The 26,271-nt window shown below is 41.7% G+C and overlaps 1 protein-coding gene across 2 annotated transcripts in view; it reads left to right on the top strand.

Moving 5' to 3' along the window:
* The first annotated feature begins 254 nt into the window (after positions 1-254).
* The window catches only part of LOC149538750 (F-box/LRR protein), a 224,082-nt gene continuing 198,065 nt past the window's right edge, over positions 255-26,271 (top strand). Inside the window, exon 1 of one of the 2 annotated variants that reach the window (XM_089800074.1) lies at positions 255-749. In XM_089800074.1, coding sequence (XP_089656200.1) covers positions 570-749 — 180 coding nt within the window. In that variant the 5' untranslated portion in view covers positions 255-569. The remainder of the gene's footprint in view (positions 750-26,271) is intronic. The other variant, XM_089800075.1, reaches the window with a different exon arrangement.

The raw sequence follows: 26,271 nt of genomic DNA, 5'->3' as shown, positions 1-26,271 counted from the left end.
ATTACAAGAACTTCACTCTTGCATCCCTTGTTTAAATTATATCAATTTAATTAAAACTAAATTACAATTACCATAATCAATCTAGATTCTAGAGAAATCATTATAAGTAGCATAATCAATCTAAAAAGAGGGATAAGGAATTGTATGTGGGATCAAAACTAAAGAAGTAACCTGTTACAATCATAATAATAGAAAAATAAAAATAAAAATAATAAAATCCCACACCTTAGGGAAGCTGGACTTTCTCACCTTTTACAGATTCATTCTCGGGGTGTAATTTTAATAAACAATTCTCCACTTTTCTCCAGCATTTCTCCCTTCGAACGAAAACAAATAGCTCTTATAATAATCCCGACAGTTGTCATAGACACTGAAATTTCAAACTTCTACCATAATAACAAAGCTCGAGAGTGTCGTAGAGGCCGGGGAAGCACAATTGGAATGAAAACGCGAGACAGCAGCTTATAGAAAATCTTGCATTTGGCCGAGTTAAGCTTGAAAATATTTCTGTTCAAAATTCCATTGTTCAATCAAAAGTGTAGAGAGGGGAAAGAGAGAGAAACGCAAGTATGGAAAGGGGAGGGGGGGACTGTTTGAGCGAGGACGTGATGGATGCGATAATGGAGAGGCTACCGGCGAAGTCAGCAGCAGCGGCCGCGTGCGTGTGCCGCAGTTGGTCTCGCTCTGCAACCAGACTCCTTTCCGCCCCCAATTTCGTTACGGCTGTCTCATTTAACCCAAATTTGGAGGTCTTTTTCAACCCCACATGTTTTCCATCATTTACGCAAATCTCTTTTTTGCATCAACAGAAGAGGACATTGACGATTAGATAAAATTAATCACTGGCTACTGTTACTTAATTGTAGATTTTAAAAGCACGTTAGATAATTAGAGTAGCTCGAATGACTTTTGGAGAGTTTCAGTTATTCTGCCATTCGAGAATTAGCTCGTTTCATTTCAATTATTTTTGTTTTATTTTTAATTGGTAAATCTGGGATTAACAGGCGATCCTACGAACTGGGGCTCATTACGAGGCCTTCACTTCGTCCATCAATAAGTAATTCAACCAACATAACAAAGTCACTACCGTCTCAAATTCCGTATATTCCTTCGAACAGTCAATAAGTCTACATCATTAAACTATGCGTCCACGCTCTTACTATATCTGTGAAGATTTCACTGTAGTATTCTCTCGTCTGGATTCTCTCTGGACAGAGAATCTCTGATATGCGGTATAATCACTTGTCCCATTTGTTTGCTTTCTACGCAACCTAATATGGTTACAATATTCTTTGTAAAAAGAATCAAAGCATCACATATGCACAGTAATGAACAGAAAATACTAATAATAACATTATTGATAAAGTTCATTTAGACATGGATTCCAATATGGCTTTTGTAAAACTCTCAAATATAATTAACCAAGCTACCCAGTTATGGGAATATAATTAATTATTAAATAACAAAAATAAACTAGGTGACTGTGTTATTGTAAAACTTAGTATTCCAATAATCCCCTTTAAGGTTTACGTTCCAAACAGCAAAATATGCTGGTCAAAACAAACAAATACTTTTTCTCTAAAAGCTTTTTCTTTAAACGAGCAAATTACCTCATAACCGGTGGAAAATAGTAGCTTCCTCATTGAATTTTTGAGTTCCTAGGTTACCACCTCGTTGAACTCCTGAATCATAAATTCATTAAATTATTGGCAAGCAATCTATTGCCCCATCGAGTTGTTTCATGACCCTTATGAGGGCATAATTCCGAAAACCCACGTCTTGTAAATTACTTGGACAGTTATCCACATTGAGCTCACCAAATTCCTTGTCTTCAAAAACAAACTTCACAGTACATACATTTTTCAATTCTGTCAATAGAAAAAAAAAAGGAAAACAAAAAAATCATATGCTTCTATAAAGCATCATCTCCAAGTGAGAAACTGACTCGAGATGATGGAATTCCTGTAGCCTCTAGGGCCTCCATTTTCCAATGCTGAAGGGTCAAAATAATTATCCATCAATTGTAGCTTCAAAACAATAATCTTCAACAAAAGCACCATTTCGGGTTCCTCATCCTCAACATATTTGTCAATGCAATGTAAGTTAAGATCATTTGATTTTTCTTTGAGTTTTGATTTTTCCCTTAAGAAAATCATTGGTCCAAGTTCTAAATGTTCTAGTTGCATGACCTTTTTTCTAACAGTAATAACATTCAATCTTTATTTTAGTTCATGACCATGACTATTTCACTGAAGAGAAGATCCTACAACACAATGGTAAATTGTGAGCCTCTGATTTGGGAGGTCTTGGGTTCGAGTTTACTCAAGCTTAACACACAATAATAATTGATCTCAACAAATAATAAAAAATAATAATACTTAATCTAGGCTTCGGCCCATTACCTGTCAAAAAATAAAAAAGACATTTTTTGTTGAGAACTTCTGCATTTGTCTCCTTTTTCTTTTGCTAGAAGGGCTGAAAATATATCTTCTAATGTTTGAGAAGTTATTTGCTAAATGTAAAAATGACATTTAATTGAAGGAAAACTGTTTAACAAAATTGCCTTAGTATCTTCATGATCTTTTTAAGCCTTGACTTCTGCCAATTGTCTAATGAGAGACCTCAAATTGCTTATATGATTTGTCATAGCAATTCTCTCTTCCATTTTAAATCTAAATAGTTTATGTTTCAGAGAAAACTTTGCATTAACTTCCTTTGCTCCAAACACTTTAAATATTTGTTCATATATAGATCTATACATATTGTAAATTATAAGAGGAGTTGTATTCATAAATTCACAATTGCCAATACATATAATTTTTAATTTGTCTTATAATATCATATTAATAATCTGCAAAAAAAGTGATAACAGTATAATTTTTAGGTTTTATGTCCTATATACATATTATGAATCTTTTTGAAAATTCAAAAAATTCAAAAGAATGATCTATAGAAGAAAATATTCACACAAGAAAATCTCTTCACTGAAACACAGAGTGGACAAAGACCAAAGATACAACTTGAGACCATCACGATGACAACGTTTATATAGTGTTAATGAGGCACTTTCTGTGCATCTTGAATACATGTGCATGCCTTTTGACAACAACTAAAAATCAATAGATAGATGAAAAATTGAACAACACCCTTAATCAGCTTTTAAATGTCTGGACTTCTTTGATAATTTTATACACAACACATATCAAGCTTCTGGAGTGCCTATCCACATTGTGACTTCTCCAATTTTTATTGTTGATTGCCACCAAATTGTGATGCCCCCTTCTAGTTGATATTAGGGCCCATCACTGACCCTCATAGGCCAACGAGGTTAAATAGAGGGCCTTTTGAGGGATGCAACTTCTTCAGTGGTCTTAATCTTACAGGATTGGTGTTCACCGTATGCAGTAATTGCTATTAATGGTAAGTTAGAGATGCTTAGAGAGGTGAGAGACTTTAAGAGATTTATAGGCTGGCCAACAACAGGTAGCTAGGGTATTACTATTATGATAATAGATAATTGTCTATTATTAGTTAATGGTAATCTATTGTAAATATTTAGTTAGCTTTAGTTAGCTGTAGCTTTTTTAGCTTTTTTCAGCTAGAATAGAATGTTTGTATTATTTACGATTGTTTCCTAAGGAAACATCGTTCCATTCTTTTGTATATAATAACCTCTCGGTCTCTGTTAATAATAAGCAAGTGTTTTACCAATTACTTATGTAATATGGTATCATAGCCAATACTTAAGAAAATTTTATAATTCCTTTCGAAATTATCTTCTACAAAATTTTGAAATTATTTCTGATTTTTGTTAATGTCGTCTAGGGTTTCCATCTTTTCATGAAATTCCTCTATTCTCACCTGGTTCATGGCAAGGGTTTGAGGATCTGCAAATCGCGATTTTCTCCTAGTAAGCAAGATCACGAGCTAGAAATCATAGCATTACAAAAAAAAAAAAAACAGAGGTCATTTTTACATCGGGTCGTTTTTCTACTGCTCGTAACTGCTACAAATCAAGTCTTTAAGCGACATTCACGGGGGTTCTTGATAAACCTGCTCACGTTGGGAGGCTGCATATCTCTGTACTGTTTTCTCTGCTGCTGTTTTTTGTGTTTGGACGCCTGTTTTCTCCCATTCGCATGCCCTAGACACCATCTTGGGTGTTGTTTTTGCTTTCCCAAGCCAAAAATGACCTTAGCTTGGTTGTTTACAACCTCATATGGCATTTTTTTCCCTTTAAAACACCATTTTTCTGCAAATCCGAGCTTTTATGGTTGTTGACTGAGTTTTTTTCCAAACCCTAATTCTTGACCTTGGAAAAAAAATTTGATTAAAGATTTTTGGTGGGTTTTTGAGAGCTCAACTAGGTTATTGTCCATTTTTTCTGGGTGTCTCGATTTTTGAGCCACCGGATCTAGAAATCGACAACATATTCCTTTTGGGTTTTTCGAGTTCTCTTCTGGGCCACTTTCCAAATTTTTTGGGTCTTCCATTGTTTTTTGCCTCGAAGAACATGCCTTCATAGTTTTTCACGTTTTTATTGAAAAATGTGCCATTGCATCTGTGACAAACATTTTGCTCGAGCACAACTCAAAATTCAATGGTCGAAATTATGGCACTTGGAAGCAGCGGATCATTGTAATTTTTGAATATCGGAACACCAATTAGCTTGTTTTGGGTGTTATGAAGCGTCCAACTGCTCCTAGTCCTGATCAAGATACATGAGATTTGAATAATCGAGAGGCGGTGATGCTTCTCAAATTATCCGTGGCTGATGATTAGCTTTCTTTGATTCCATCCGACAAGACAGCTGCTGAGATTCAGACACATCTCAAAGGTCTTCATGAGACTTCTGACAAAGGAAGAGCTTTCTTTTTGAAGAACACTCTGTTTTCTATTGTTATGGATGAGAGAACCTCTCTCTAGGCTCACCTGAATAGGATTCAAGAAATCCGTGATCAGTTGCTTGCCGTTGGTCGCAAGATGAAGAGCATATTGTGGTTATCACTCTTTGGAGTTTACCAAAGTCCGATGAGCATTTTATTGAGACTCTCAACATCACGTCCCCGGTGTTGATTTGAAGTTCACTGATCTTTGCACACTTTTACTTCAACAAGATCGGTGGAAACAACAGTTCGGTAGCAGTTCCAACTCCACCTCCACAGAGCAAGTCTTCGCTGCTAAATTCTTTTAGAAGGATAAAGGCAAGTTTCAACAATCGTCTCAGCGGTAGCCTTCTGCTCCCACATCAAATAGCTCTCGGAAGAAGAACATTCAATGCAACTATTGCCACAAGTGTGGGCACATGAAAGTTGAATGTCAGAAACGCTTAGTTGCACAATCTAGGCAATCAGGTGCGCAGCCCAAAGAGAATAGTGCAGAGCACATTGAGGAGATGAAATTTGCCTTTTACACCTTAATGGTCAAAAGACTTGTAGATCATGTGAAGTCGTTTGTCTGGTACATTAATTTAGGCGCCTCTTGTCACTTCGCTCACTACAGGGACTGGTTTACTGACTACTAGTCTTATTTCGATTCTATTATTTTTGGTGGTGGAGAAGAGTACACTGTTGTCGGCAAAGGCAACATTCAGATACAGTCTACTAGGAGGAATCTCATTTTCCTCGATGTGTACTACATTCTAGGGATGGAACTAAATCTACTCTCAGTGAGTCAGTTGCTGCGACATTCTCCACAGTTGGATATCACCTTCAGTTCACATCAGTATACCATCATTGATAGGGCGACTCAGTGTATTGTTGCAGTGGGTTTTGAGGATCATGGTCTTTTCAGACTTACTGATTTTGGTGATTCTTGGAACTTAGGTATGGTTGCTCAGCGGTCTTCTGTTAGCACACTTTGGCATCAACGATATGGACACTTAAATGTGCATTATCTCTCATAGCTTGCTCGGGATGAGCTTGTTCGTGGATTGCCAAAGATTAAGACTCCAACTTGGAGTTTGTGATGCATGATAGGCTGAGAAGCAACATTGCACACCTTTCACAAGTGGCAATTCATGGTGAGCTTCTCAAGTACTTCAGCTTGTTCATGCCGATATCTGCGGTCCTATGGCCACTCTTGTTCTTGGGCCTAGGTGTTTTCCGTTGTTTGTTGATGATTTTATTAGAAGAATGTGGGTGTATTTCCTTTAAAAGAAATAAGATGCATTTCCTTTATTTCAAAAGTTTAAACCTTTAGTTGAAAAAGAGTCTGGGAAATCTATTGTTACTCTTAGACTAGACAATGGTGGGGGGGGAGGAATTTTGTTCTAATGTTTTCTCTAGCTTCTTGGATACTTGTGGCATCAAATGCCAGTTAACCACACCCCACACACCACAACAAAATAGTGTAGTTGAACATCGGAACTAGACAATCACCGAGATGGCTCGATCCATGCTTGAACGCAGACATGTTTCCGAAGAAATTTTGGCTAGACGTAGTCAACACTGTAGTTTATCTTTTGAACTGGTCATCCACAGTGGCGGTCAAAGGTAAAACTCCGAAAGAGTAGGTTGGAAGCCTAGAATTAGTCACCTAAAGGTTTTTGGCTCCCTTGCTTTTGTTGGGATCCCTGATGTGTCACACACCAAGTTGGATGCCAAGAGTTAGAAACTCATGCTTGCTGGATACAGTAGTCTTTACAAAGTGTACTGCCTGATCGATGTTGAGACATCTAATCTCATCTACAGTTGTGATATAGTCTTTGATGAGCAACGAGGACCATTCATGACTATTTCTCCTGTTCTTGATCCAGCAGACCAGCCTATGAAGGTTCATGATTTGGGAGTTAGGCTTCCATTAAGTCTACTTGATGGGAGGGTTCCAATAGCTCCAATAGCTCCAGTTATATCAGTGATCCCTGTATAGACACCTCCAACTTCTCTTGCAGGATCACCTCGATTTGTAGATGCTTCACCTGAGTTTGCTCTAGATTCTTCTGATGAGGAACCTGATCATCAAGCATCTCCTGATACTAATGTTGGTCGTTCTGCTCTCTGGCCTAAGTGGTGGGCTAAAACACGTATTGATCTTTGTGATGATGAGCTCATTGATGGGAGAATTGCTCGGAAAAAGAGAAAACCTACATAATCTGTTAACTTTACTCTCATGGCCAACATTCACAGTGTGTTTGAACCTCAAACATATTCCGAGGCTAAAGGAATTCCAGAGTGGGAACAAACCATGACATCTGAACACTAGAGCCTGTTGAAGAACAAAACCTGGGTCCTTTCTGATCTTCCACCAAGGAAGAAACCCATTGGCTGCAAATGGGTTTACAAAATCAAATACAAATCTGATGGTACTTTGGATAAGTACAAAGCTCGTTTAGTTGCGAAGGGCTTTTCTTAGCGTTAGGGCATTGATTATGAGGAGACCTTTGCTCCTACTACAAAGATTAGTTTGGTTGGAAGGTCCATCATATGGACATCAAGAGTGCTTTGTTGAATGGTGATCTCCATGAAGAGGTCTACATGACGCAACATGATGCTACCTCCTGATTTCAAGGTTGTTGGTAAAGACTATCAGGTTCTCAAATTTGGCTTGAAGCAGGCCCCTTGGGCATGGTACATAAAAATTGATAAGTACCTCAATGATCAAGCCTTCCAGAGGAGTTCTTCAAACTCAAATTTGTACATCAAGACTAATGACAGTGACATCATCCTTTTGGTTATTTATGTGGATGATTTGATCATCACCGATAGTTCGACATCTTTGATTTAGGGAATCAAACAGAATTTATGCAAGTCTTTTGATATGACTGACCTTGCGCTCATGCATTATTGCCTAGGTGTTGAAGTTTGGCAACAGTCTTCTAATTTATTCATCTCTCAGTCCAAATATGCCAAGGCTCTGTTAGACAAATTTCGTATGCAGGATTGCAAGCCTACATCTACACCAATGGAGAAAGGTCTCAAGTTATCCACAAAGCCTAATTCTCCTTCCATTGATGATACTACATACATGCAACTAGTAGGCAGCCTCATCTACCTCTCTGCTACTAGGCTTGAAATCAGCTTGGCAATCATCTATATCTCACGCTTTATGACAGTTTCTAAGGCTGATCATTGGATGGCCGCAAAGTGCGTGCTTTGTTATGTGAAGGGAACTTCATATTATGGACTTCTGTACTCTCGAAGTTCTAATCCTAGACTCATTGGGTTCACAGATTCATATTGGGTAGGCTCCGTTGATGATAAAAAGTCAACTTTTGGATATGTGTTCAGTTTGGGATCAGGTGTAGTCACATGGACCAGTAAGAAGCAGCAAGCAGTTTCTCTCTCCTCTATAGAGGCCGAATATAGAGGGACTGTTAAGGCAAGATGTGAAGCTCTTTTGCTTCGTCGGATGCTTGGGGATATGCAGATGTCACCAACAGGACCGACTACTTTGTTTGTTGACAATGAAGGCGTTATCAAGTTAGCATGAAATCCAATCTTCCATGAACGAACCAAGCATGTGGATGTTCACTATCACTACATACGACACTTGGTTGAAGACAAGACAATAGATTTGCAGTATGTTCCTACCACAAATCTGACTGCAAACATTCTCACCAAGCCTCTTGGTCCTGATAAGTTTGTCAAATTCAGAGGACAACTTGGTGTTGTAGATGGTTTAACCATTAAAGGAGGGTATAATGATAATAGATAATTGTCTATTATTAGTTAATGGTAATCTATTGTAAATATTTAGTTAGCTGTAGCTTTCTTAGCTTTCTTTTAGCTAGAATAGAATGTTTTCTATTCTTTATGATTGTTTCCTAAGGAAACATCGTTCAATTCTTTTGTATATAATGACCTCTCGGTCTCTGTTAATAATAAACTAGTATTTACCAATTACTTCCATAATAATTACAACTCACGATAGCTTTGTAACAGTTGAATGCGCCTAGGAGACACCTCCAAGATTAGGATGATGATCGAAGTGTAGCTGGATTAGGAAAAGTGCAAAGAGCCCCTTCACGAACAATAGATAGGCATATGTGGCCCACCTTCTTGAGGGAATCACAGGTTTATGAGAATGCTAAAGATCCAACATGTGTTGATGCAGTCAAAAAAATAGACCACGAAAGAAAAATAAAGACTTGAAGCATGCCACTAGAAAAATCACATACCTTATTTTGAGGGCAGTGGCAAGGTAACAATTCAGTCTTGGATCCTCAAGTTAGATACTTTCTTGTCAATTTTACCTATGTCGAAAGAACAAGCCATTAAATACTCCCCACTGCATCTAGAGGGAGCAGCTCGCGATTGGTGGTTTCGTGGGATGGTGACACTACAACATGATCACATCACCACTTATCAAGAGTTTGTAGATAGATTGATTGACCACTTTGATAAGAAGGATCTAGAGATGCATTTCATAGATCTTTCCCAGTTGAAACAAGTTGGGAGTTTAGAGAGTTATATCAATGATATCTAGAAGTTATCTATTATGGTAAATGGCATTTCAAAGCGTTGGATGGGTGTATGGTTTACCGAGGGCCTAATGGAACCTTAGAAAGGGTGGGTAAAGGGATTTGGCCTAGTGACACTACAGGATGCAATGAAGAAGGGTAGAAGTATGGAACCTATCGTTCCTCAGAGCAAGGTTCAGTCTAAAGGACCCTCTTCACATAGAGACAATAATTCCCCAAGAACAAAGAAAAAATCAGATTTCAAAGAGGATCAAAGGGGGAAATTAGTAGCTCCATTTGACAAGGAAACACTTAATGACCTACACAATAAAAGTTGTGTTTCTACTGCAAGGGCACTTATGATGCAAACCATGATTGTTCCTTAAGGCCTAAGGGGAAAGAAAACGAGGTTATATGGGCATACTATGAAGATTCCAAATCTGAAAATTCAGACCAGCAAACTGATCTTGAGGAATCTGATGTGGAAAAGGCTGAAAATGAGCCATAAAGGTTAGAGAAAATGGATTTACTTGAAGAAGAAGTTAAGCTTAAGGAGACACATCTTACTAACATTCAGCAGGAAGGTTTGTTTAGGATGCATGGGGTACTAGCTGGTCAATGATCATCACTTTATTGGATACTGGTGCCACACATAATTTCATTGATGCTAGATTGGTTGCGAAGCATAGGATTTAGACTCGAGTTTGAAGGTATAAGGGTGAGAGTAGGAGATGGTTACACTCTCAAGTGTGATAAAATGATTACAAGACATCCTTTAAGCTGGAACATTCAGTTCAAAGTTGATTTCTATGTAGTGGCTTTGGGAGACATTGATTTGGTTTTGGGTATGCAATGGTGCATGTTATAGGGAGGTTCACTCTTGACCTTCATGATATGGATATGATATTTAAGAGGGATGGAAAAACACATGTGCATAAAGCCATCCACGATTCTAGTTTCAGGATGATTATTCTCAAAAGAATGGAGAGTCATGTGGCATGACATGGTTGAGTGGGCAGTTGAGTGTATGTGGATCCCTACACAGGTGGGGCAGCAAAAGAAAAAGTACCATCCAGATATTCAAGAGCTAAGAGTTAAATGTAGGAAGGTCTTTAGCGACATTCCATCATGTAGACCTATAGACAAGGGCATTAAGCACATTATAGAGTTGGAGGAGGGTGCGAAACCCATGATGCTTACATCTTACCAACACCCAAAGTTATTTGAAAGTTGAGATTGTGAAAACAATTAAAGAGCTTCTCGCTATAGGACACATCAAGTCGAGTAAATCACCATTTGATTCATTAGTTCTGCTAGTGAAGCAAAAAGATGGTACCTTATGTATGTGCATTGGTTTTAGGGTCTTAAATGAGAAGACCATGAAGAATAGGTACCATATATCACAAATTGATGATTAAATGGATGGATTACACGGTGCTTTTTATTTCTCAAAGATTGATTTGAGATCAGGTTGTCACAATTAGGGTCAGAGAGCAAGATTTAGAGAAGGCAACATTTAAGTGTCATTGTGGGCATAATGAGTTTGTTATTATGCCATTTGGGCTAACTAATACACTAGCTACTTTCCAGTCCACTATGAACAGAGTCTTCTAACTGCTGTTGAGGAAATTTGTGCTAGTCTTCTTTGATTATATCTTGGTTTACAACAACATGGGAGGAGCATCTTGTAGACATGGATACAGCTTGGGAATTTTGGACAGGGAGTCCTTGTATGCCAAGGAGTCCAAGTGCGACTTGGGAATGACAAAGTTATTGTATTAAGGCCACATTATCAGTGATGAGGGTGTGCATATGGATCTTAAGAAGATCCCCACTATTATTGGTTGGCCTACTCTTACGAGCCTCACTTGGCTACTTGGATTTTTGGGTCTATGTGGCTTTTATCGTCGGTTTGTTAATGGTTATTCATGACATACTGCACATTTGACGAACTTGATGAGGAAAGGTGCATTCTTGTGTACTCCTGAGCCACATGATTGTTTTATAAGGTTCAAGGAGTTGATGACTACATGCCCCGTTTTTGCTATTTTGAATTTCATGAAGCCATTTGAGTTTTAGTGTGATGCTTTTGGTGAGGGTGTTGGTGTTGTGTTGATGTAGGATAAGTACTTGATTGCCTATGAGAGCAGGAAACTCAGAGGACTAGAGAGGAGTTACAGTATATATTGATAAGGAAATGTTGGCCATTATGCATGCATTGGCCAAGTTCAAATAGTTCCTTGTATATAGAAAATTATGTGTTAAAACTGATCACAATAGTCTGATGCATTTCCTAGGACAGCGAGAGTTGAATGATTGCCAACAAAAGTGGGTTAGTAAACTGTAGGCATATAACTTTGACATTTCTTATGTCAAAGGGACACAAAATGTAGTTGCATATGCATTATCTCATCCTCCGCATTTGAGCTCTACGGTCCAAATTGCAGAAGATTGGCAACATATAATTGTGGCAGAGTATGCTAAAGACACTTGGGCCACAAGTTTTGTCGAGGGGTTAATAGAGGACAACAGGTATACAGTTGTAAATGAGTTGATCATTTACATAGACAGACTTTATTTGATCCCAAGTTCTGAGATAAAGAGCGGGGTAATAAAGTTCTTTTACGATGAGCCAATGTTAGGACATCCAAGATTTTTTAAAACATATAGGTGGGTACGTGTTACTTGGAAAGGGCTCAAGGCAGATGTTCTCAAATATGTCAGAGAGTGCTCTATTTGCCAAAAAAAAAACATGAACATACATACCCTCCAGGACTACTTTAGCCACTTCCAATTCCTGAGAGGAAGTGGGTTTGCATGTCTATGGATTTTATCACAGGCTTGCCAAAAGCCAAAGGGAGGGATTGTATATACTACGTAGTTGTTGATCGATTGACAAAATATGGCCACTTTTCCCAATTACCGCTACATACACAACTACACATTTAGTAAAGTTGTTCTTTCAAGAGGTATTGAGGCTTCGCAGATTGCCTCAAAATATTGTCAGTGACAAAGATGGTGCATGAGTCATTTATGGCAGGAGTTATTCAAATTGTGTGGGGTTGAGCTTACTCTTAGCACGTACTACCACTCTCTAATAGATTGTAATAACCTTGTCCGGTTGATTACCTCAACAACAGCAATTGTTTACCTTTTTAATTGTTTGACATTTTGTCAAACACTTGGCACACAATAATGGTTTGAAATGTATTTTTCCTTTGTGTTTTTTGATATAAATGATTAAATGCATTCAAATATAAAAGCTGAAACTAAATGCTAAACATAAATACATTGAGATCAAGTGCAATCAAATTTGCAAAGGAAGAACTGAAAATTATTTTTTATTGAATAAGATCCTGGTGGCACAATGATGAAGTTTCCATTGGCTTGACAGCTTACGTCAGATCAAATCAGATCCACTAACTCCAACGTAGGCCTCTAGATTTATATTGCAGGCCCCATTTGTGAAGATCATAGGCCTTCCAACATAAAATGCAAGTTCGTTTTACAGGTTGCGGGCTCTTATTACTGTTTTCAGGCCCTTAACAGGCAACACAGGCCAAATATAGGTAGACACAGATCCCCTACTATGATTGCAGGCACCCCAAGCAATGATTGCAGGCTACCTTGTGATCGCAGGTATGAAGTTTGGATCAAAACGCTGCTACAGGTGTTGAAGGCAGCCAACTGTGATGTCAAATGCTACCCTATCCAGTGGCAATAGCTCTCCTAAACACCAATGAAAATTCCCAATCCAGAAAATGCAGGTATTTGTAATGAATATCAGCCTCCAAACAGACCACTCCAATAAATTCTCAGATATGCCTGAGCAAGGACAATTTCCTCTAAATGCAAATAGTTTAGTGATACCGGACCCCAACAAATTCACAAGTTGAATTCCACTTATGCAGGTGATAATCAACACTTAAACAATAATGTCTCCCAGCAACAGATAATGACAGAAGGAGATCCAAATAAGTAATCCAATCACTATACTTCAGCATTGTTTCAAACAATTCCCAAAAAACTAATTCACAATACCTCAGCTGTGAATTAACAAGCACTATTCAGCTTCAAACCCTTATACTTCAGCAAAAGCAACTAAATTCAGAACCTCAGAAAAAGCCACAAAGGCAACAAAAGAAAATAAATATTCAAACATGCTTTTTCCAATGAAATGAGCTCATATTTATAATCCCTTGTTGACAAAAGTTTCTCAAAAGAACTCAACTTTAGAATTGCGAAAGTTTCCCAAAAGAACTCAGCCCTTGAAACTTTCCTACACAACTTAGTTAGTACTTGGCTTAGGCATATAACTAATTAAATAAATGACACCCTTCAATGATGACTCAACCCTCAACTTAAGTAAAGTCATAAAGTTAAATTACAACTTTATAATAAGTCATTTAATAATATAATAATAATTTGACCATGAAAAATATAATAACTCCCAAAATATGCCGTCCGAAATAGGAGTTACACCTATGCAGTTTCCAAAAATATAAAAGGTCCATCTCAATCAACACCCGACTTACCACAAATAGTAAGTACACAAATCTAAGACCAAATGAAGTCCAATTTGAGCCAAGCGAAGACCTAATTGTAGCGTACTGAATTGTGGAGAAGACAAGACCCTCCAAGCCAAGCCACTAACTCAGATGACCCTCTATTCACAATAATTAGCCAATGAGGATCACAATAATAGGTTACTCTCTCAATCTTCGATGCTAGCCAAAAATGGGGACATTACATAGATGGACAAATAGAGATAGTGAGCAAATGGGTGGAGGGATACCTTAGAAACTATATTGTAGGGCAACAAAAGGCTTGGGTAAAGTGGATTTACCTCTGTGAGTATTGTTATAATACAACTCACCACATGTCTATTCAGATGACACCGTTCTTGGCTTTGTATGGGTATGAGGTACCCAATTTTTTAGATTTATTGCCAATTAGCAGGAGAGTGCCTAGTGTTGGTGATTTGTTGTAGGAGAGACAAGACATTGTAGAGGCTCTCAAGGAAAATTTTGCTAAGGCCCAAATCAGTAGAAGTAATATGTAGACCAGAAGAGGACTGAGTATTCTGTTGACGTAGGAGATATAATGTTTCTGATGCTATGATCCTACCGTCAATTCACTCTCAAGAAGAGTGGAGCAAAGAAGCTTAAGTGATGCTACTATGGTCCTTTTAGGATTATCGGGTGAGTGGGTGAAGTGACATGTACTAGACTTATCGGTAGATAGTAGAGTGCATAATGTATTTCACGTGTCTTAGCTCAAGAAGGCGTTGGGCCGTTGTGTAGTATCTTCTATAGTTCTACCACCCCCAGATGTCGAGGGGAAATTGATTTTGGTATTTGAGGCAATCCTGGATGTTAGGGAGAGGCAGTTGCAGACACAAGTCATTAGGGAATATATGATCAAATTGAAGGACTTTTCGGCTGAGAATGCTACTTGGGAGAGTGAGGACATTTTACAACGTCCTAAGATGAGATTGCTTGAGGACAAGCAATTTCAGGGAGGGCAAACTATGATGTCCCTTTCTAGTTGACATCAGTTAGCAGAGTAGACTTGGCTATCCCTAACCCTCTTAGGCCAATGAGGTTGGATAGAGGGCCCCTTGAGGGATGCAACTTCTTTAGTGGTGGTTCTGTGTTCGTTTGAAGCCTCTAGGACTTTGTATGTAGTAATTTCTATTTATAGTAAGTTTGAGGTGCACATAGAACTCTTCTATTTTCAAAAATGGGGCAATGGTCGTAAGCAATTTGATCATGTCAGCTCCCAATTCAGACGATGTGTAGAGATGGTGAGTAATAATTGAGATATTAACATTTATTTGGCTAAAATAAATATTAATAGTATTGAGTTTATATTGTGAAGTTATAATATACATTTTATATTATAACCTAAGCGACGTAAGGGAAGGTTCAAGTGATCATTAATTGGGGCTATTTCGAGAATAATTTTAAAAGAATTATTGGTGCACCACTTGTGGAGTTTGACATAAAAAAATTAAAAGTTCTATTTATTACTCATGCCAAATCAAAGAAGGGAGTTTTTTTTGAAGGATTTTGAACCCAAATGTGAGAGGCCGAGTTATTACTTGGAATTTGAACAAGAGGGATATTATGATTGATGATTTTACTTGTCTTTTCTCTGGAGCATTGGAGTTGATGCAAAACCAAGGGTTTCTGCAGAGTTCTAAGCTTATCGACATTGGAGAGCGTTGCTTTTTCATTTTGATCAGCTTTTTGAGGCTGTGAGATATCAGCTGAAGATTGCTTATCTGTTGGCTTCATTTAGAAGTCAAGATTGCGCACATTGGGAAAAAACTTACGAAGAAAATAAACAGTTTTTTGTGAGGACCCAGCTGAAAAGGGATTAAGAGTCTGTAATTTGGTGAACATGGGCACCATTCCTAGGCTGTTTCAAAGTTCTTTTTAGCAGTCTTTTAACAGCAGCAAGAGGCATCTGGTATAGGGGTGTTATTTCGTACAAGGAAGACTTAATAAATTATCAGAAAATTCTATAGAGGGTGCCAAATTCAGGAGAATTCATTGGCGTAATTCTCTGGCATTCATGCTGCAGATTTCAGTGACTTCCAGTCATTTTTGGGGCTGCTTTTTACCAGTTGAAACATAGTAGTGATTTGTTCACTTTTTTCCGGGTATGCATGTGTGTGAATGATTTTATTGTGTAACGAATAAAGATGATATATTGTGATTAGCTCCATACATGTATCTAGTTTTCAGATTTCAGTATTTCTATGTTTTTGTGCATTTGCTTTTTATGTAAAACCCTTTCAAAATGCCAAAAAATCACAAAACAACAAAACACAAAAACAAGTACTGCCAATTTCAGAAGTTAGAGCCCATTGGGTACTTACACAAACCTAGGAGTTCAAAATGCAAACACACCTTCATACATGAGAGAATCAAAGCTATTTCAACAATGAGTAAATAACTGTATTGAGATGCAATTTCTCACAATGGAAGAAAAGAAGAAATGCATTTGGTATTAAACTCCTCTCTAAAAGAGAGAATAAACAAAGATGATATGCATGAAGGACTCAATTGCTGAACTTCGATAGCTGCAAGATAGATCCTTTATCTCTGATGATGCCCAGTTTCTATTCTGTGATGCTCTTCATTTTGGTTACTATCGATTTTTCTGCTGAAGTCATGATGGTGTTCTCTATTCCTTTCATCATATCTCTCACGTCTCTGCTGTGCGATGACTTCTCTTTGTTCAATTCCTCTCTTGTTCGAAGTTCTATTGTGGCGGGAGAATTCCTTATATTTCACATCTTTACTAACTTGCACTGCCATGTGTATTCCGTGTGGTGACTTGGCAGGGGGACATGATACTGTCTTGCTTCCTTGTGAGTTTGTTCGTATTTTATGTGTTGCTTCCGATGCATATCACCGCTGCTGTTGATTAGTGTTAGCTGACTGGATGGGTCCGTCGGTGTTTCTGTAAGCCGATGGATTGACTGTTGTTGGTGTTTTGTATTTTGTAGCCAACGGGTAAATAGTTTGTAGTGGATGTAATGTTGTGGCCGACGGACTCCTTCGGGAAGGTTTGGCGGTAGTATTTATATCCCGTTTGGGATCATTGTAAATCTATCATCTACTATTGCGAATCTTATCAAGCATAATGTATGTTCTGGCATATGCGAATATAATTCTGCCATTCTGTTCCATTATTTGTATGTGTTGATTTCTTTACCAGTACGGTAAACATTTGGCGCCGTTGCCGGGGAATCTGGAAGGTGGGAAGAATGAGGATTAATGCCAAATCAGGTTAACAAAGATCGGAATAAGGCGAAGGGAAAAGATGGAATCCGTACTGCACAAGAACATTTAATTCTGGCACAGCAGGCAGACCGCCGAAGGAGGTTCCAGAAGCTTGCCGATGGAAACAGGAGTGCAGAGGACTTGTTGGAGGAGACTCGACAGCGGATGGAATTGGTGGAAGAAGCACGGGAGGAGTTTTTGAATTTGTGTTCGCCGAGGGAAGAAAATTCGGACGGAAGAGCATCAACTCGCACGGCTCGCAGTGCCGAGGGAGCAGGAGCGTGGAGTGACCTCTTCGTCCGGGATAGACTTCCGTGGGAAACAACTTCAGAAGATCCTTCTTCTTCACCAAAGTTCGCAGCTGTCGACACCTCTGGTGTGGGAGAGTAGTCCGCCGGTGTGGGAGTGCAGACCGCTGGTGTGGAAGTGCAGACCTCCGGTGTGGGAATTCAGACCTTCGGTGTGGGAATTCAAACCTCCGGTGTGGGAGTGCAGATCGCTGGTGCGGGAGTGCAGACCTCCACTGTGACAGTACAGACCTCCAGTGTTGTGATGGCGGGACCCAAAGAAAAGTTGCCGAAGTTTGAGGGCGATGGTACAGCCGATCCCATCCGACATTGTAAGACATGTGAGACGATCTGGCAGGCAAACGGAATCACAGATGCCAACAAATGGGTCAGGCAATTTCCGGCAACCCTACGGGGTGTGGTGATTGATTGGTTTTTGGATATGGATCCACAAAAGCTGAATACTTGGGATAATATTAAAAAGGAGGTCTTGGCGGAATTTAAACTCTTGTGGGATGATAATGAAATCGTAGCGGAAATTTTCAATACCAAGCAGGGGTAGCACGAAACTGTCCATGTCTATGCCAGGAGATTAAAAGACTTAATAAACAAAATGGAAAGCAAGTCGGTGGATGGATTGCAGAAAAGATGGTTTGTTGACGGCCTACGATCGGAATTGCGGAGGAAAATGGAAATTGTGCCACCGTCATCATATGTGGATGCGTATAATAGAGCACTGGATCTCGAAAGTGAACAGAAGACAAAGAAGAAGAAAACTAGCTCATCTGATTCTGATGACAACGAGCCTGTCGGAGATGATAGTAGCGACGACGAAGGCAGCAGCAAGAAAGTTCGGGCCCTACAGAAGGATATGGTTCGCATGATGGAGTTTAAAAATATGCTGAAGGAGCCAAAAGGAAGTGAACTGTGGTGCACGGAGTGTAAGACCGACGGCCGTACTAAAGGATCATGTCCAAAAAACCAATTCTGTGACATTTGTCAGATCATAGGCTATTCGACAAAAGATTGCCCCTTTAACATGAAGACAAGAGGATCTCCGCAGGTACTTCTCACACAGGCGGCTTCCCTGTTGGGTAGTAGCGGAAACACAAATACGACCGGCGCTACATCCGGAGGATACAGGAATAATCGGCGTGGATACAACAATAACAACAACAATAACAATACCAATACGAGCAGAAGTCGGATCCAGTATGATGCAAACGGACGGCCGATTATTCAGTGCCGTGCATGTAACTTGTGGGGGCATTTTGCGCGGGAGTGTCCAACAGTGAATACACCTCAACTATTGTGCCGATGGTGCAAATCCGGCGATCACGACGACTCAAAGTGTCCAAAATCCGGAGTGAACTTGATCATTGTCGGGGCGGATGAGGAAGAATTTCTGGCGATTACACGGCAACAAGCAAAACAATACCCAGATCCCGCTGAAGAAAAGAGGAAATTTGCGGAAGCATAGGCGGAGGTTGGAAAAGTATCCCAAGCAGTAACACCTCCGGACACCGCTGGCACTTCAACGAGGAATTCCGCAGAACAAAACATAGTACGGCAAATTTTGCAAATGGAGGTGCGAGTAAAGGTAAATGATTTGCTTCTCACCATGCCTCAACTTCGATCTGCTCTTTCAAATATTGCAGGAGAATCAAGTATAGGGAAGGAGGTCACCAGGAGAACCAAGTCGAGGGAAGGAAAAGGAAATTGCTGTTGGAGGAGAAGATCAGATGTTGCTGGCGTTGACATCCGGACGGCACCCTGCAGTCGTCGAGATGGGGATACTTGGACATGTTCTCACAGACACCATAGTTGACGAAGGGTCTGGCGTAAATGTATTGCCAGAAGAAACTTGGAGGAAACTTGGACAGCCGACATTGTGGCCTCCGAGATTTCAGCTGCTGACCGTCGATTAACATGGCATTAAACCACTAGGTATTCTCATGGCATAGCCGGTAACCATTGGCACTCAGCCGTTCCTGATGGATTTCGTGGTGATTCCGTTGAAGAGGAGAGGCTATGACGCGATCCTAGGCCGTGGGTGGCTTATCGAAGCAAGAGCTCGACACGATTGGAAGAACACCTTATCACTGGAAAGTAAAGGCTGTCGATTCGTCATTGACCTGCATACCCAAATGGTAGGGGAATAGGCCCTGTCGTCAGATTCTGAGGGAGAGGAGGACGAAGGCAGACAACGGATGGAACCGGATCAGGAGGGCGTCCTCCGATTGGACGGGGGAACAACGGATGACGACCTGGATTCCGTCAACGGTCTCTACCACTGGCAACTGGAGGACTATGAATTATTTCACAGCTGCAATGTTTTGTCGATTGAGAACGAATATCCGAAGGAGTTTAGTGAAGTAAAGGAGGGAGAGGCACCCTTGGATGTTACACCCGCCCATGCATTCCGTGAGGGAGAGACAATCAAGTATAATGAAGCTACGCTGCAAACGATGAATTTGGGGGACGAGGCAGAGCCGAGGAACATACTAGTCGGAGATAATTGGGATCCAGTACTCAAGGCCGCGACATTCAAGATATTTATGGACTACAAGGATGTTTTTGCATGGACATATAAGGACTTCAAGGGAGTACCGTTGGAATTGTGTGTGCACTGCATCCCGCTAGTGGAGGGAGCTGTACCTGTACGAAAGCGACCCTACAGGATGAACAAGAACTATGCGGCACGGGTTACGGAGGAAATCAACCGGATGCTGGAAGCTGGCATTATCTTCAAGGTACAAACCAGCAAATGGGTGTCGCCGATAGTCATTTCACTGAAGAAGGATACTACTCAGATTCGGATATGCGTCGATTTCAGATGCCTCGATGCAGTGACGATCAAAGATCCTTTTCCGATTCCATTCACAGACAACATTCTGGAGGAGGTTGTGTGACATGAAATTTACTCCTTCATGGACGGGTTCTCCAGATACAATCAGATTTCTATTGCGGAGGATAAGTTGAAGACAACATTTGTCGTCGAAGATGGGGTCTACGCGTACAACCGGATGCCATTTGGGTTGTGTAACGTGCCGGCCACATTCCAGTGGATTATACTGCATATCTTCGACAAGATGTCTGTGGGAAACTTCAAAGCCTTCTTGGATGATTGGTCAATATTTAGCACGGAGGACGGACACCTGGCAGCACTTGGTGAATGTATGGAGAGATGTCGCAGAGCCTGGCTAGCGTTGAATCCCAAGAAGTGCAGATTCATGGTTCCGCACAAAAAACTGCTCGGACACATTGTCTGTAAGGAAGGGTTAAAGACGGATCCCGACAAGGTGAGAGTCATTCTTGAAATGTAGCCATCTACTAATGTGACGGAGGTAAAGTCTTTTCTCGAGCATATAGGTTATTACAGGAGATTTATTAAAAATTTTGCCAAGGTGTCCCAACCATTAGATAAGCTAACCTGCAAGGAAGAATCATTTAGATGGGATAAAGAGCAGGACAAAGCATTTGAAGGGCTAAAGGTACGACTGGCTACGACACCCATCTTGGCATATCCGGACTGGAATAAGGAGTTTCATGTTCATGTGGATGCCTCCAACTATGCGATCGGCGCGACCCTGGCACACATTGGCAATCACGGACTGGATCATCCAATATACTTTGCCAGCCGGTTGCTATCAAAGGCCGAGTAGAACTACAACACGACTGAAAGAGAAGCGTTGGGAATGGTTTATGCCGTGCAAAAATTCTGTCATTATTTGCTTGCTACACCGTTCGTGTTCTATGTTGATCACCAGGCCCTGTTGTACATGATTAATAAACCCGTCATCCAAGGGAGGATCAACAGATGGCTACTCTTGTTGCAGGAATTCACTTTCAAAATCATTGTCCGGCCAAGAAAGAAACATGTCAGTGCCGACCACCTGTCGCGGATCAAAACAAGGGACCAGTAGAGGGTGTGAATGATGACTTCCCTGACGCACAATTGTTTTAGATTGGGGTGTTGCCGGAATGGTACAGGAGTATTGGCGAGTACCTGTCAACACGACAGTTTCCCACGGGGATGTCACCGAATGATAGGCGCAAGTTGATAATCAGGAGTCGTACGTTTCAATTGATCAATGGATTGCTCTACAAAATGGGGCCGGATCATATTCTTCGGCGGTGTGTGTTGGAAGAGGAGATACCGCAGGTGTTAAAAGAAGCACATGAGGGTCCCGCGGGAGGACACATGGGGCCCGACACCATTGCACGGAAGATATTACTCGTAGGTCTCTGGTGGCCGACGGTGTACAATGATGCGTGGGAATGGGTCGTTGGATGTGACACGTGCCAACGGGCCAGGAAGCCGCTGAAGAGAGATTTCATACCACTTCAACCCTCACATGCGCAGGAACTTTTTGAAAGATGGGGACTAGATTTCATTGGACCACTGAGGGTGAGCAAGACTCGACGGTGCCGGTACATCATTGTTGTAACAGAGTACCTGACCAAGTGGGTGGAGGCACGTGCGTTACCAGATAACTCGGCCATCAGCACTGCGAAATTTATTTATGAACAGATCATTACCAGGTATGGAATCTCGTTACAATTAACAAGTGATAGGGGAAGTCATTTTGTTAATCATGTTATTCGACTGCTCACCACTCAGTTTAAAATTTATCATTCACTGTCGAGTCCGTACTATCCAAGAGCAAACGGACAGGCAGAGGCCACCAATAAAATTCTACTATCCATCATCTACAAATCCTGCGCGGTGGAAGGTGCTGATTAGGAGGAAAACTTACCTGCTGCCTTGTGGGCTTACCGCACGGCGTACAAGGTGACGACAGGGCACACACCATTCCAATTAATGTTTGGACAAGAAGCAGTAGTCCCAGCGGAATTCATGATCCCGAGTCTTCGAATAGCGTTGGAAAACAAGTTGGATGACGACAAAAGCTTACAAGAGTGGTTAAATAATTTGAATAAGTTGGAGGAGAAACGGTTGTTGGCGCAGTGGGTGACGGAAGTAGCATAGAATAGACGCAAGGTCTGGCATGATAAGCATCTGAAACGTAGCAGATTCCAGTCGGGACAATTAGTATTGGAGTATGATGGCCGTAATGAAATCAAGCCGGGAAAATTTAAGGTGTGATGGGTTGGACCATATCAGATCCGAGAGGTTGGTGACAATGGAGCAATTAAACTGGCGACCTTGGATGGACAGGAGATGGCTCAGCCAGTTAACGGATCTAAATTGAAAATATACCGCGCAAGAAGGATATCTTGGTCGCCTAGTACTCACATGAATCCTCCGTTGTCATCAGTACAGGACGGTGAGGCGACACCGGCAACTGAAGGTACCTCTGCTGTATAAAATTAAAAAAAAAAAAAAAAACACAAAAAAAAAAAAAAAAAAAAATTAACAAAAAAAGAAAAAAAAAAGTTGAGGGCCCCGCGGACAAAAAGGCCCTGCGGGCACAGTCTGTCCGCGGGCGTTAAAGACAAAGCCTGCGGGCAACTGACGGTCCGCGGGCAAGGACGCCAAAGGCCCCGTGGACAGATTGTCCGCGGGTAAATAAAAAGCCCTGCGGGCAGCCTGTCCGCGGGTAAATAAAAAGCCCCGCGGGCTCTAAAATTTCAAAACAAAAACTCTCCTCCGCCAGAAAGCGTCCCGCGCAAGAAGAAAAAGACAATTTCCTACTGCCATTCGCTGCTAGGATAGTTCCTACGGCTTTACCTTCATCTTCAGGAACGTCTCCTATTTCCCTCGGATTGAAGTTCTCTCGCGGCTAGCTTTTTCTCTTCCACGAATGGTATTATGCGGAGTGTTTTTAATTCTTCTGCGGATGGTTACTTAGCTACCACTTCATTTGTTCGGCCTGCATGCAATAGGAGGAACCATATATACTATATAAGGAGAAATAAACCATTTTTGCATGGAATCAGCAGGCAAACGGAAGCCGTGGAAGAGTCAGTTGGCAGCTAATATGGAAAAGAATTCAAGAGTTTTGGCATCGGGGATTCGAGTTGCAGGCCCCTCTGGTTCCAGCAGCAAGAAACAGAAGACCAAGGAGGAACTCACTTATCTCACCATCCAGTTTGAGAGTCTTAGTGGGAGCGAATGCCAAAAGTGGTGGCAGGAGACCCTGGAGGCAGACCAGATTAAACAGATTTTGATGCGGGCACAGGTGCATTGGGCCATCCAGCTTCCCATCTTTTCCATCCGGTTGTTCGAATTAGTATTGCGCACCATGATAAAGACATATAGCGCCTGGAGCAAAATGAGTACATTCCTGTACAAGCAGCATCAGATGATAGTCTCTTTTAAACCTAGGGATTTCACTAGGGTTTTCGGCATCCCTGGCCCCGATGGGAGGAAAGTGGAAATCAAGAATCATAAACTGTCACGGGAACAGAAGGAGCATTGGATAGCACTAGTGTGCAGGGGCCTTACACCCGTGGAGAGGGACACAATGGTTCAGGGGACAAAGTGCAGAGGGCTTCGCAAGGACTTTATTCGGGAGGGTCATTGGCGGTGTATCATGGACATCATCAAGAGCAGGTTGACATGCGCCACCTGAGCTTTAGATATAACTTTTTCGCAGATTGTGTTTATGAATGGTGTCATGCAGGGAGTGGTATATGATTGGGCCTCAGTGCTTGCCGACAGGATGGAGGAATTCATGACGCTTCAGCACCGAACATTTTTTATGCCGCACCATGCCATCGGGCTATTTCTGGAGGCTGCAGCTAGCCAGATTACACTGGATGGTTTTGAGGCTCCTCCAAGGGGCAAGTTGGCAGACGGGGAGCCTCCCATATTCTACTGGCGACACTTGGATACAGGAGGATCAGCAGCAGGTCACAAGAAAGTACTCCGCGGACTGGCTGCTTCTGGAGAGACAGATAGCGGACGGGAGGGCACTTCGATGAGTCATGGGGTTGAGTCCGTGGAAGAAGAGGCGAGCACATCGACAGAAGTTGATGGCCCACATTCTTTACCCCTCCTCAGCTGTCAACTTCGGCGCACTTGACTACCTTTCCGACAGTCATTCCAGCATTTGGTCAGCGCCATGCCTCGGTCCTTATGACTCCTCCATCGGAGGCAGATGTCCCACGGACAATGACGGAGATGGTCCAACAAGCAGTGACAGATGTTGCCCCACGGATAGTCGTCGAGATATTGCCGACGGCTGTAGCGGAGGTGATTCCAGTTGTACCAGCAGATGTCACCATCGCCGTCTCACTGAGAGCACAGTTGCCACCACCAAAGCCAGAGCTGCAAGTTCGGTTGGAGGTCATTGATTGTGATGCAGTTGTCACCGTTTCATCATCTGTTTTAGCAGAGGCCGAGTCAGCTCAGCCAGTACCGGAGGAGAACATGGAGCTCGCTCAGTCAGACCAACCAGAGGTGATGGATAGAGCTAGTGAGTTTCTGAGGCAGCAGTTCTGACTCACTCTTGCGAAGCAGGGTCCGTCCATTCAGTCTCCTAGGCGTTCAAGAACATCACCAGCAGCACCAGAGCCTCAGCTTCAGGAGGAGGGAATGCCGCATGCCGTGGTTGCGCCAATAGCAGAGAAGGCGGCACCGGATGTGGGCATGGCTCCTGCTGATGAGGAGGAGAACAGTGATGCAAAATGGTCATTGGAGGACTTTGCCAAGGAGGATTACGGGTCGGATGAGGATAGGTGCCGGGATTACCTCAGGACTATGAAGTCTGCATTGAAGAAGGGACACGATGTGGCAATTCAGGCCCTAACTCGGCGGAGGGAGTGGCATTTGATCAGAGCATATATTCGTGGGATTTGTCCTCAACGATTTTAGACTTGTTTTGTAGACAGGGGTTGGCCGGCGGTGGAGACAGGTGAGATGTTGGCAGATTGGGCCACTGAGCCGGAGGTGGGACCCAGTGACACCCCTATGATGAAGCTGGCACATGAGATTGTGGGACTATACAAGGATGTTTACTATGGTCGTCGCCGTGCGGAGACGGACAGGGTTGCAGCCGAGAGATCATTGGCCGCTGAGAGTGAGGCTAGACAGGAGATAGCTGCCGACTTGGCCGACCAGCAGGCAGCATGGGCCGCAGAGTGGGCAGCACTACTGGCAGATATGGCAGCAGCAGTATAGGAGAGGGACGTGGCTCAGCAAGGTACAGAGGTGGCAGTTCGAGATAAAGATGCGGCTGAGCACGAGATGCAGTTAACTAGGAGGCAGGCTATGGATGCGGTGCTTCTTCTAAAGGAGGCCGTTGAGGTTAATTCTTAGATTCAGACAGACCTCCGCATCAGGACAGAGCAGGTGTATGAGTTACGTCGCTAGCAGCACACTTCTGGGATGCCCCCTTCTCTCTAGTATTTCTTCTGTTGTCTGTAAGTTGTCTCCTAATTTTGTTAGTCGTTAGGAGACGACTGTTTTTTTGGGGGGGATGGTGTTAGCCGACTGGATGGGTCTGTCGGTGTTTCTGTAAGCCGACGGATTGACAGTCGTCGGTGTTTTGTATTTTGTAGCCGATGGGTAAATAGTTTGTAGCGGATGTAATGTTGTGGTCGACGGACTCCTTCGGGAAGGTTCGGCGGTAGTATTTATATCCTGTCTGGGATCATTGTAAATCTATCATCTACTATTGCGAATCTTATCAAGCATAATGTATGTTCTGGCATATGCGAATGTAATTCTGCCCTTCTATTCCATTATCTGTATGCATTGATTTTTTTACTAGTACGGTAAACAATTAGCGGTTCAAGTATGATGCTCAACGGTTCCTTATTAATATTTGATCCCTTTACTTCTGTGGATGATTCTTTTATGGTCATGTTGTCTCATTTA

This window comes from Cupressus sempervirens, chromosome 9 (assembly GCF_028749045.1).
Source record: "Cupressus sempervirens isolate cs-2001-9-10 chromosome 9, ASM2874904v1, whole genome shotgun sequence".
NCBI lineage: Eukaryota > Viridiplantae > Streptophyta > Pinopsida > Cupressales > Cupressaceae > Cupressus > Cupressus sempervirens.
The sequence above is the reverse complement of the archived record's forward strand: the minus strand, read 5'-3'. Positions and strand labels throughout refer to the sequence as shown.